This window comes from Symphalangus syndactylus, chromosome 6 (genome assembly GCF_028878055.3).
Source record: "Symphalangus syndactylus isolate Jambi chromosome 6, NHGRI_mSymSyn1-v2.1_pri, whole genome shotgun sequence".
In the NCBI taxonomy this organism is placed as follows: domain Eukaryota; kingdom Metazoa; phylum Chordata; class Mammalia; order Primates; family Hylobatidae; genus Symphalangus; species Symphalangus syndactylus.
In genome coordinates, this window is record NC_072428.2 from 88,182,935 (window position 1) to 88,195,692 (window position 12,758).

Below are 12,758 nucleotides of genomic sequence, written 5' to 3' on the forward strand. Positions count from 1 at the left end.
CTGCTTCTGAGGTCTTCATCTGGGGTATCATTTTTCTGAGCCCCTACACCCTAATAAAGCACAAGAGATGCAGTGGAGCGATTCAGGGTCATGGTCAGGCAATACATTGAACTGAGATTTCCCAAAAAGTCTAATGAATGGTAAAAAGAAAGTAAAATGGATCCTGGGGACACCAGAGAGAGGCTGACAAATGATTTTTAAATAAGGAGAAAATGATAAAAGAGAAGGATTAGCAATAGAAACTGGTCATATAAAATAGATCCCTCAAAAGGAATTCTGTTAATCCCTAGCTTCTCTAGATATCCCACAACCTCAGGGACTTATCAGGCAGGTTGTTTTTTCCTGAAAGCGGTGGTAGGGGAGCTGGAGGACAAATGAAGGCGGTATGTGGAGGGAAGGCTGTTCTGTGGATGAGTTTAATTCAGCCCCACAGTCACTTCAGTACAGCTACACACCGCTCTAGTCATTCCCACATTTGGCCCAATTTCTCTTCCTCTGTGGACAGGGACACTGTTCTCTACTAATAATCCATCTCAGAGAGGCACAGGGGCAAGTATCCCTCGGCATCCATTAGAAATAAAGCAAGCTCTTGCTTAAAGTTACCAGAGCATCCACCTCTGGCTGCAAAGACAAATTCTCCGAATCAAGTGAGGGGTCTGGGCAATGATCTCACAAAGATTTGATACCTAGGAGTCCCCCCATGCCCATACAAGCTCCTCATCTTTCCACTTAACACTTTGGGAAGCTGGCTGTCGTGTACAGGCAGATGAAGCTGGAAAAGAGAGGCATATTCAGTATTCACGAATTCAAACAGCTTGAGGGATTTCCGGTGAAAGTCAGTCCTAACCAGTGTATATGTACGTACACACCAACATGTATGAATGTGTTGTGTGCACGTGTGTGCCTGTACAAGGACACATGGCATATTTACCTGTCAGGGACAGCCTATGGACAATGACTATTTCTTGCACTTTCTCTTAAAAAGTCAGATCAGACAAGTTTATTTTGTATACTTTGGGTAAATGTGTGGTATTTCGTGAGTTTAGCAGTTTGTGGAAAAAAAAAAAAAAAAAGCTGCCCGCTCTGAGCCCATGGGGCAGGGGCAATTTTTTCATCTGACAATCTGCGTGCTTTTGTTTTGCTTGCTTATTTTGGCCCCACAATACCACACCCTTTTCTTAACTAACCTCTTTCTACCTGGGCTGGACTTGCCTGGGCCCTCCTCCCTGGCCCCCCTCCCGCCTCTCCCAGGTCTCTCTCCCCTAGAGAACCTGTGTCAGTGTTTTGAATCCCTCAATTGCTCTAGCAGGAAAACTAGACAGATTAGGAGCTGGGGCACATTTGGCTGAAAGACAGCTCTTCGCTTTCTTCTTATGCTGCTTCCCCTTCCTCTTTTCCCAAATAGACATATAAACACATGTATTTTCCTGTTTAAATTGAGCGAATTGGTCCTCTGCCTGTGCCTTGATTTAGCTATTGGGCTCAGCCTTGCTCCTCCCTTCCCTACTCGGATAGGAGCCACTGGGATCTGGAGCTCCAGCTTCCAAATTGAAGCTGGCCTCAGGCCAGGTGACCTTTTCTTTGTAAGTTTCTTTCCTAAGCGTGGGGTTGGGGGGAGGCGGGGAATGGGGGGGGTGCAGGGATCTGTTTGGTGGTGTTGAAGGGGGGGCGAATGAGGAAAGGAGGGGGCTGGAAGAGAGTAAAGGGCTGTTGTTAAACAGTTTCTTACCGTAAGAGGGAGTTCAGACCTAGATCTTTCCAGTTAATCACACAACAAACTTAGCTCATCGCAATAAAAAGCAGCTCAGAGCCGACTGGCTCTTTGAGGCACTGACTCCGAACAGGATTCTTTCACCCAGGCATCTCCTCCAGAGGGATCCGCCAGCCCGTCCAGCAGCACCATGTGGGTGACCAAACTCCTGCCAGTCCTGCTGCTGCAGCATGTCCTTCTGCATCTCCTCCTGCTCCCCATCGCCATCCCCTATGCAGGTTAGTTCCCTTCTTCTTCATTATTAGTATTAGTATTTAACTCTCCTGCTAACCTTCCCTATTCCTTTTAACACCCTCTTTTTACCCTATTCTCAGCATCTTTTCTGAACTCAGTATGTAGTATAGGTTTCTAAAAGCTCTCATTATGCTTTCTTTTGACATTCTTTTTTTTTTGTTTGAATAGCATTTAAAATGATAATTAACTTTCCCTCAACTCTCCTCCACCTCCAACCCAAGCCCCGTCCCACTTAGCCTCATAGTTGTGGATTATGAGATGGGGAGGAAGTGCTAATACTGGCTGAACTTGGCTGCTTTGGACAAGTTTAAAGCCAAAGAGAGGGTCTGGTCTGAAGAGGCAAGAGTGATGGTCAGTCCAGCAGGAAGTCATCCTTTTCCAGAGAACAATTTTTCATGATAATCCACTACTCCACATCACCTAGTCAACATTTGGAGCCAAATTACGACTTTGTACAGGTTTTCATTTTGAGGAGGCAGAATAAACTGAGTATTTGCATATCATAAAAATGAAAGAGAAAGCCTCTTTTTAAAGATCTTATTCTTTCTGGGTATGGATGCCTGCCCTTTGAAACTGCAGTGCACGGAGACTTTGATTAAAGCTGCAGAATTGCCCATCTCTGTCTCCCACTTTCTCCCTTGGATTTGCCGTTTGGGGAGGAGTTGCTTGAAAGTTCACATTGCCTGGAGGTTTAGAGATCTCGTTTGCTGCTTTGGGAAGTTTCTCTTGTTATCAGGGCAAGAGGAAACATCTGTATTTTGTTGTATCATTGTAGAGGCTGAGGTGCCAACGGGAGAAGGCAGTGAATATCAAGGGTAGGCACAAGAGAATAAGAGTGGAACAAATGCCCAGATGGAGACATGGCCTTTTTACAATATAAAAAAGAGAACTGGCTGTATCTTTTGAGATGGTAAATATGAAATTTATCAGACCTCTGATCTAGTTTTTGATATGGTACAAGGGTTAAAAAACTCAAGAATTTGCTAAATGAAAAGGAAAATCATTCAACCCACCTGGTTTTATTTTGTGAAGTGGCCCTTTTGGAAAATGACAGTTTGGAAAGGGTCACTTTGAAAGCATTTAGGTAAGATTTCTGAAGAAGTGAAAAAGCAGTGAGTTCAAATCAAGCAGGTTATCATGCTTGAGATGTGTCATGTTAAAATCGCTTCACAGAGTCGGGTGCGGCGGCTCATGTCTGTAATCCCAGCACTTTGTGAGGCCGAGGCGGGCGGATCACAAGATCAGGAGATCGAGACCATCCTAGCTAACACGGTGAAACCCCATCTCTACTAAAAGTACAAAAAATTAGCCAGGCGTAGTGGCAGGCACCTGTAGTCCCAGCTACTTGGGAGGCTGAGGCAGGAGAATCTCTTGAACCTGGGAGGTGGAGGTTGCCGTGAGCCGAGATTGTGTCACCGCACTTCAGCTTGGGCCACGGAGCGAGACTCTATCTCAAGAAGAAGAAGAAAAAAAATGCTTCACAGATGACTGCTGGTTTAGGGGATTTTGAGCTTAAATGGAAATAATGGCTAATATTTTGAGGGTTTTCATTTTTAAAGATTAAAATGTCACTGTTCTTAAGTAGAATCTGGTTACCTGAATTCATCTGTGCTAACGCAAGGGGAACGCAGTGTGGAAAACCCAAACAGTAGATCAACCATAGGCAGTGTCTATTTGTTTTTGGAATGCATTATGAACTTTTGGCAGGAGACATACATTTGTAATTATATTTCACTTTGCCTAATGTAGAAATGACTGTGTTTCCTGAGTACAGGCAGAATGCAGCCCAAGAGTACTGGCAGGCAAGGAGAGTCCAGTTGGGAATTACAAATATGCTGTGAATAATTCCTGAAGTGGATAATTCTAAAATTGTCATCAAAGGAGGGTGCGCCTTTGTTTAGATGGCCAGTTTATTTTGAGTTTTTTTAAATAACCTTTAAAATAAAAAACATGGGTAGCCTCTTAGAACACACAAAGTTTGTTCTTTTTTAAATGACATTTAATATTGACTATTTAGAGGTTTCTTTTGTTGTTACTAGCTTTGATTATATTTATTCTGTGAATTTCTATTTGTACATATTGTAAAATAACACATTGTTAGGAAAGAAGTATATACTGTAAGTTGACAACCAGTTATCAACAGAATACATTATGGAGATACTTTTTTAAAAGCTTAAGAAATATTCAATATAATGGGCCCACACCATCTTTGTAGGAGTTAGCCTGTATAGAATTACCCTCTATTCACTCCCACCTACATGAGAAACAAATATCCAATCCTCTGTAATAAAAGAAGCATTAAATGAGCACCTAATGTTCAAGAGTATGTGGCGGATGTAAAGATGAACAAATGAGAAAGGAACTTAAATTTGTTGAGCAACTGATATGAACCAAGCAGTAAAGTACATCTTACTTAATTCTAATAAGATTGGCACTATTGGACTCATTTTGCCTGAGGAAACTGAGGTTCAAAGACCTCAGTTATCTTATTTCTTTGTGAGTTAAGGGACAGAGCTGAGATTCCTACCCAAATGCATGTGAATGAACTATGTGGTGTTTTTTCTTTCTTTTTTCATTTATATTGAAGCCAGCAGCAGTGAAATCAACTGAAACTTACTTAAAAAAATCATTTGGCTAAGTGATATATTTATAAAAACCCTGTTAGAAATAATTTGTACTATGAGAGTTCATTTTTAGCATAGAGAATCAAACCAGGTTAAGGGGTCATATGGTACTGAAGTCTATATGAAAAGATGGATGGTCGAATAGTCAGTACCTTAGCACAGGAACACAAGTGGCCCAAGGTACAGAGGTTCATAAGTATAAGGAATGTCCCAGGAAGGACCCCACACAGCAACTGAAGGCAAGCATTTGAGGCAGAAGTACTGGGCATGTGATGGGGCATATTGTCTGTGAGTGGAAAAGTAAGATGAGGTAGAATGGATAGGATTGAAGGTCATGCTCAACCATGTGGTCTTTAAAATGAATGTCATGGGAGCAGCTGAAAGTTTTTTTGTTGAAAAGGTACTTGATTGAAGTTGTTCTTCAGTGTTGTTGCTTCAGTTCCTGTGTGGAAGGAAAGTTGTAGGCAGAAACAGACAGTGAAGGTGGAGGCCAGGATAAGGCTTCTAGAAGAATGAAACCTTAAATAAGAACTGGAAAGGAGAAGGAAGAAAATACCTAGGGAGGCCCCTCAAATCACACTGAACATCACTTCATTTTGTAAATCCCCTTGGAAGAGATGATGCTGCAGCTTCTCAAATACCAGCGTTTGATTTACATCTGACACAATCTCTGTCTTCTTGGTATCTTTATTTGTGATATTGTTGCCTTCTCTAAAGAAAGGGAGATGATTGCTGATTTGCAAAAATCTAAGTCTTACATAATAACAGTGAAAATTTAGATTTCTATTTGAAATTCTTGGCTTTGGAGAGTTTACAATCTCCAGTCCCAACCGTTCCCTTCCATTAATTATTTGTGTACTTTCATCTTAACATCTTGCCACTTCAATCTGTTAATCACTAATCATGTGGATAGGTTTCTCAGAATATGTGGAGCCAGATTCCTGCTTCTTTCCACACCCTGCAAATCCTTTCCTTGCATGATTTTCCTTTGAAGTCAATGGTTAGTCCATACAGAGAAGAAAATATATGAGGTACTGAGAGAAATGAGTGTGAGGTGCCGGGACCAGAGGGAGAAATGTGTCTTTCTTCAAGCACCTTGATACATTTGACCCTACTTTCTGTGTGTAGGTTTTCACTAGGATCCTAATGATTTCAGCTCTAAAACAGGGACTTCAGGTTCTTCAGGAAATATAGCTTCCAGAATGTTTTCCCATACTGGGAGAAGAGGAAAAAGGAGTTGTAATTTAAAGCACAGGAAAGCATGACAAATTTGTAGTGATCTCTCACCCTTTGATTTCATTTCAATATTTTGTTTATAAACTTCAGCTAACAGTCACGCACAAAAAATAGTAGGGAAAAATCTGATCCAAAGATATTTTTGAGTTTCTTCCCAAATTAAGCTTGGCTTTTAACTGTTTTCAGTAAAACAAGCATCAGTTGTTAATACATATGGAAGAGAAAGTTGAAACTATTTTCAGCAAAGGAATTTTATTTTCAGATGCTGTTTTTGAATGACTTCTGTTTTGAATTTTTCTTTTATTGAATAAGGAATTAATTTTATAGATGTGTGGATTACATGATGTACAATTAGCTCCAACTTCATATTTTTTAGTAATTAGTTACTGGCTTAGTATAAATGACTTAATTAAAAGGGAAAGTTTCTACGTCATGAGAACAAAATAGTGAGAAGAGAATTCTGGTGTCTGGTTCTGATTGCCCCTGATAGCTTTGTAGCCCCAGACAAGCTTTTCACTTCTATTTATTATCTAGTAAAGGGAAATAATAGATTTATTTGTCTTTCAAAATGCTTTTTGATCTTTAGATGAAAGGTAGTGATTGGAAAATTTGTCAGCAAGCAAGGTAGACTGTTTTTATGAGGTAAAACAAAACATTAACACATTTCAGTAGAACAACTGAGGAGATTTAGAATTAAATACAATCAATTCCACAGAGACCTCAGATCTCCAGACTCTTCTTCATGGCTTGCCTTCATTTTGCGTGGCATTGAGAAAAGAAGCCAGAACATTGACCAGAGATTTTGTTTCATTTGATACATTAAAATATATTACACATTTAATATTTGTCTTAGACTTTTTGATTTTTAGGCTTTTCCCTCACACTTAGACATGTATACTAAATACATTATACATCAGGCCAACTTCAATTTTATATTTTTAGCTAATATAATTATACACATATTTAAGAAATATGTGTATAAAACTCTTCTATTTTGGTGAACAGTTGTTTCATAGATTTTTTTCGTCAATTAACTATCATTTATTTCTAAGAAACGTTCAAATTTATACAGGAAATTATATAACTATTATGCTATGAAGCATTTCAAAGCACCTTGGAAATAGTGTAATAAGGTCAAAGGAAAGATAAACTCTTAATGGAAAAACTTATCTCCTATTAACATGGTTCTGTGACAGAAACCAAAATTTGAAATGAATTATGCCTTCTTTGCTTGGAAGAATCACAGTTTCTTCTTCATGCCAGAGATTAAAGGATAAAATTTCAAAAACAAAACTAAAACTTTGCATATTTATAACATTTAAAAAATCCAAATTGATTTTCAAATATTTACTTAATGGTTATAGTTTAAAGTTAATGTAACTTTTATATTTTAGATTGAGAAATCGGGATGTTAACATTTCAGGTAATTAAAAAGTCATTTGGCAAGTCAATAAGATTGCCAGTGTTGTACAAGGCATTTGGTCCATGCTCAATAAATAACATGTTGACAGATTTTTGGTTGATTTGATTTTTATGTTAAAATGTCTTTTAAACTGTATCTGTTGTACCATAGCCATTCTATCCAGTAAGGCAAAAAAAAATTAAAAATGAAAACATCATTGCAGGAATTAGTATTGTCTTTTGGAGATTGTGCTTTGGAGTTTTACAGAGATTCAGAAATTTAGAGGACCTTGTGTTTTCTCTAATTTATTGCAGCCTTCAAATTAGGATGGACACTAATTAGTAGCATCTGCTCATCTCATAAACCAACTGGAGCCAGCGGTTGCTGACAAACTTAGAGTATGATGGCATTTCTGGTACCTCACTCTGCTAGTTGTATTTCCAAATTTTGTGCCCACAAATTTTTACTCTCCTTTTTTGACACATTTCAACACAGATACAGACGAGGAATGTATTTCCTGCTCTACTATCCACATTTCTTCTCTACTGCTAGCTCTAAACCAAATATTCAGGAAAATGTTACATGCCATATTTCCACTACAATCTTAGCAATTCTTAGCTACAGATGGCATGGTCAGTGGTTCAGAGTGGTGGTTTTTAAGTCAGCCTGCTGGGTTTCCAGTCTGAGATCTTCTAAGTGGTCAATTAATTTTTTTCTAAGTCTTGGTTTCTTTGACTGAAAAATGAATGTATCCTTACTGCCTTTGGTATAAGCATGTTTGAAAAGAATTGACAGGCAGAGGAGCACAAGCACATCTATCCTTATTACACAATAGCTGCATTCTATTAAACATTTTGATCTGCATTGTGAAGATGCTGATCACTAACAGATTGGGGCTATTTTGGGCAAATTGAGAATACAGAGAACAAGTTTTTTGAAACACTAAAGTTATCCATTAGATTAAGTCTTTTAGAATGTTTTAGTTCTGTTTTTCAGGTTTTCAGTAGGAGGCTTCATGCTATCTAGGCGCCTTGTATTTTCATGAAGAAAAATGATATTGCTGCATTAAAGGATGAAGTTTTACATACATTTGATTTACAGCATTTGGCTTGATCTCAAGACAAACAGTTCAGTGATACCAAGAAATAGTGTCCAAAAGCACAGAAAACATTTATGCACTAAATGAGGAGAGAGTGGCTAAAATATGAATAATATGAAAGACTTTAAAGAGTAGGTCAGAAGAATTTGTCCACTGTACAGTTTTTAGTGTGAAGTTTCTTGCCTGTCTTTATGTTGGCTTATCTTGTTAAATACTATAATGTACATGAGGACTAATTGTAGAAGGAAATGAAAAGTTTAATTATGAAGCATGATACGATATGCTTCTAGCACTGATATTTGCTTTCATGATGTTTGGGAAATATCATGTTATTTATTTCTTTAGTGTGAACTCTGTCCTGATTTTTAAAAGCTCCTTAATTTGAAAGAATGTAAATGAGTGACTCTACATGACAAGTTATTTGTTTTTCCTTGATTACAATATTCCTCTCTTTCTCTTAACTATTCCCTACCTCACTCTGCTCCTAACCCCTGGAAATCTAGTATATTGTCAAGTAAAATCACCTTCTTGTAGACGATCCTTAGGATTTTTTTTTTTATATATATATGAGCCTTAAAAACATTTCTCCAATGTTAATTTTTTTTAAACATTTTGTATTTAATAGAGGGACAAAAGAAAAGAAGAAATACAATTCATGAATTCAAAAAGTCAGCAAAGACTACCCTAATCAAAATAGATCCAGCACTGAAGATAAAAACCAAAAAAGTGAATACTGCAGACCAATGTGCTAATAGATGTACTAGGAATAAAGGACTTCCATTCACTTGCAAGTAAGTTACTTCATTTCGTTCTTGGAATAATTTTCCAAATATAGCATGCATGTATTATAATCATGTGTCTTTTGTGTTGTTGTCAATGTGATTTGATCATAAAATTGTAAGTTTGACTCTAGATTTAACTCACTACAAACGAAGACTTAGCTCTCAGTTTATGGAAACATAGCTTGAGTAAGGGAGAGCGCAAAAACTGCTACCTTCTAAAATCCACAGTGGCTTTGGTTATGGAATTTGTTTTCTCATCTGATGGGCAATTGAATTTGAGTAACTAAAATGAAATTCAATTGGCTTTGGGTTTTAAAATATCTATTCAGAGTAACTTTTTTTTTTCTTGCAAGAGGAATGGAGGAATTTTTAGAACAGAATTTGGGCAGCAGCCAAAATTTACTTCAACTTTATTATATCATTGCTTTTAGGGATTTAAATAAAAGGTGTTGAGAGAATTAGTTTAAAAATTAGAGACACTGGTGTCAGCAGAGACTGTTTGAAAGAAGAGGATAGCAATGGTAAAGTTTCAGGTGAAAATTGATGGGGCAATTTAAAGAGGCATGAGGGGACCTAAATGGAGAGTTTCATGTCTTTTGACAGTCCCTGTGTGACCTCATAGGGAAGAATTCCTTACTACAGGGGTCCTTAACCCCCTACCCCTGCCACTAGTCTGTGGCCTGTTAAGAACCAGGCCTCACAGCGGGAGTGAGCTGCAGGCCAGTGAGCATTACTGCCTGAGCTCCACCTCCTGTTGGATATGCCACATTAGATTCTCATAGGAGCTGAACCCCATTGTTAACTGCACATGTGTGGGATCTAGGGTGTGCGCTCCTTATGAGAATCTAGTGCCTGATGATCTGAAGTGTAACAGTTTCATCCCAAAACCATTCCCCGCTCCCGGGCCCACCCCCACCCCCACACCACCCCGTTGGAAAAATAAACCAGTCCCTGGTGCCAAAAAGGTTGGGAACTGATGCCTTACTACTTTGCCAGTGATCCCAGAGCATAAAACTTTTTGTTTTCGGCTAAGAGGGTGACAATTTGATTCGAATAGTCTCCCAAACTATCAGAAGAAGACACATTTTTAGTTCATTATCTTCCCTCACTTATTTCCCACTCTTTCACTCCCTATTTTATCTTTTTTTTTTAACAAGGTCATGCATAAAATCCTGTACATATTAAATTCAACTCAATTACATTTCAGTAGTGACCCATAATATGACCACAGGGTTTAGTAATGTCATGGCAAGTGGTCCTAATTTCATCTTGCCTTTTTCAGAGAAATAAATGTTATGGGCCTGAGAGGAAAGAGCATGGTCAGAAAAGATCTTTATCAGGTTTAGGTTGAGGAAAGACTATCTGCTTTCAATTTCTAGAGTGAAACTGCCAATTTCAGGGAGATAGTTCCTGGCAAGGGGAGTGGGAATTGACTTTGCAAGTATATTCCGATGATAATTCTGTTTTATTCCCTGACTGTCCTATAAAAGCCTTGCTATTGTTAAAAATAGAGACAACTACTCTCAATTAACATCTCAGCTGTGTAGATTCATGGAGATGTTCCAGCAGTTGAGGAGGATAGAGATGTATTTTCCCCTCTCAGGGCTGGAAGGGCTGGAAGGGCAGGGAAAAGGGAAGGAGAGGACACCTCATTGCTGATTTTTAGCTTTGAAAATAAACTCTCTTGGACCCACAAGTAAGGAAAGTATTGCTACCGTTCAATTTTCACATTAGTCAACCTTATACTTAGGAAAGAAAAACTTTCCTTTTGTTTTATTTACTAGGAACTAAAATGATTTTACTAGAGAAGACATTAATAAATTAGTAAGTGCTCACATATTCCATGTATATGAGATTTCATACTTTCCTACCATATTTTGGTTGAGTTATATTTAGTCTCCAAATTTATGGCAACCTGTGCAGAAAACCACAGGTAATATTATGTATTAGAGCCAAGATTTCTTGGCCCAGAAATGGTAAAATCCTCCTCATTCATACACACATACACACACACACATGCACATAGACACACATATGTATTTGGGATTATTAAATATCTTAGCTATATAGAATTGAATGAACATACTATGATACTATGAACTTAAGGTCTTAATGAATCAAAGGATGTTGTTTCTAGACATGTTATGTAAAACAGAATTATTTAAAAACAATGAAAAATACCATAAACCACTTATAAAATACCAAAGAAGTGTGCGAAACCATCTGTGACATGAATGGGTGTGAGGTGGAACATTCTTAAATATTGTTTTTTCTTGAGAAGATATCAACAATATTGATTTTCTAGAGATTCAAATTATTCTTTGCTGGGTAGGAAAGATGACCAAGAATGCCTGATTCTAAGCTCTTCAGGAAATAACTCATTCATAAATTCACTTAATAAGATAGGAAGATTTCCTATTTTAGCCATGGCTGGCAACTGGTACTAGAATTGCCTTCCTGCCATAAACAAATAGGAAATAGACAAAATAAGCTGTTGAAAAGATTACAACTAGAACGATGTTAAGATAAAGACTCTAAAAGTCAAACCTAAAAGAAGATGCAACTTACAGAATTTGATGGCTTCCACCCACTTTATATGGAGGTGTAAAATAATATAAAAAACACTTTTCTAAAGCATCTGTCCATTGTATTGGAAGGAGAAAAAAGAGTGAATGAGATCAGCAAACTGGAAATCCTGTTACCCACTTTACAGATGGAATCACTTAAAAACAAATTTATCACTTTTTTGCATATTTATCATTTTGTTATATAAATAGATTCTTTTAGTGAACAATAACAAAAAAACCAATATAATACTTAGCTGTAGGAATAGTAGGGGTGTCATGTCTTCGTAACTTTCTTTAAGATGTTATATCAAAAAGATATTCTCTAATATTACTAGTTTTCTTTAAATTAAAAATGCTTAGCACTTTGGGAGGCCGAGGTGGGTAGATCATGAGGTCAGGAGATCGAGACCATACTGGCTAACACGGTGAAACCCCGTCTCTACTAAAAATACAAAAAATTAGCCAGGCGTGGTGGTGGGTGCCTGTAGTGCCAGCTACTTGGGAGGCTGAGGCAGGAGAATGGCGTGAACCTGGGAGGCAGAGCTTGCAGTGAGCCGAGATCGCACCACTGCACTCCAGCCTGAACAACAGTGTGAGACTCTGTCTCAAAAACAAAAAAACAAAAAATGCTTATATAAGCAAACCTATTTAGGAAATATTAGCTTAAATAGTTATCCTTAACAAGATTTTCATAGCTTTTAATAAACTGCAATGTTTTATAATTCACCAAAAAATTACATTATATGCAAAAATTTCCAAACACTTGGTTTCAGATCCCACTTTTTAGGAGAATCTCCTAGGGCTCAATTGATATATCTAATGCACCTTAGAAAATGTCATTTTAGAATATATTTTTTACAGTTATACACTTTGTAAATTACTCCTGATATCTCGGATATAATTGAGATAGCTTAAATATCTCAAATATAATACCATTTTGTACAAGTGTGGATAAAAATCTTCCAACTTTTTGTGAAGTTACAGAAAAATAAAGCCTTCAGAAGTAATTCAAATAGTTGTGTTACATATTGATTTTGCATGTT

At 37.6% G+C, this 12,758-nt stretch overlaps 1 protein-coding gene and 1 long non-coding RNA gene across 20 annotated transcripts in view; one reads left to right on the top strand and one right to left on the bottom strand.

Moving 5' to 3' along the window:
- The window catches only part of LOC129484811 (uncharacterized), a 126,690-nt gene that overhangs the window by 45,025 nt on the left and 68,907 nt on the right, over window positions 1-12,758 (bottom strand). For 7 of the 8 annotated variants that reach the window (XR_010121557.1, XR_010121560.1, XR_010121558.1 and 4 more), the window contains one exon: window positions 1,845-3,452. The exons of the other annotated variant lie outside the window; for it this stretch is intronic. This is a non-coding gene — a long non-coding RNA (uncharacterized lncRNA). Of the gene's footprint in view, window positions 1-1,844; window positions 3,453-12,758 lie in introns of those variants that run through there. 8 annotated transcript variants of the gene reach the window in all.
- The window catches only part of HGF (hepatocyte growth factor), a 103,806-nt gene that overhangs the window by 33,901 nt on the left and 57,147 nt on the right, over window positions 1-12,758 (top strand). For 2 of the 12 annotated variants that reach the window (XM_055283414.2, XM_055283415.2), the window contains exons 1-3: window positions 26-1,583; window positions 1,845-1,989; window positions 8,992-9,157. In XM_055283414.2, the coding sequence (XP_055139389.2) occupies window positions 1,374-1,583; window positions 1,845-1,989; window positions 8,992-9,157 (521 nt within the window). In that variant the 5' untranslated portion in view covers window positions 26-1,373. Of the gene's footprint in view, window positions 1-11; window positions 1,584-1,844; window positions 1,990-8,991; window positions 9,158-12,758 lie in introns of those variants that run through there. The other 10 variants (XM_063642080.1, XM_063642081.1, XM_063642078.1 and 7 more) reach the window with 7 other exon arrangements.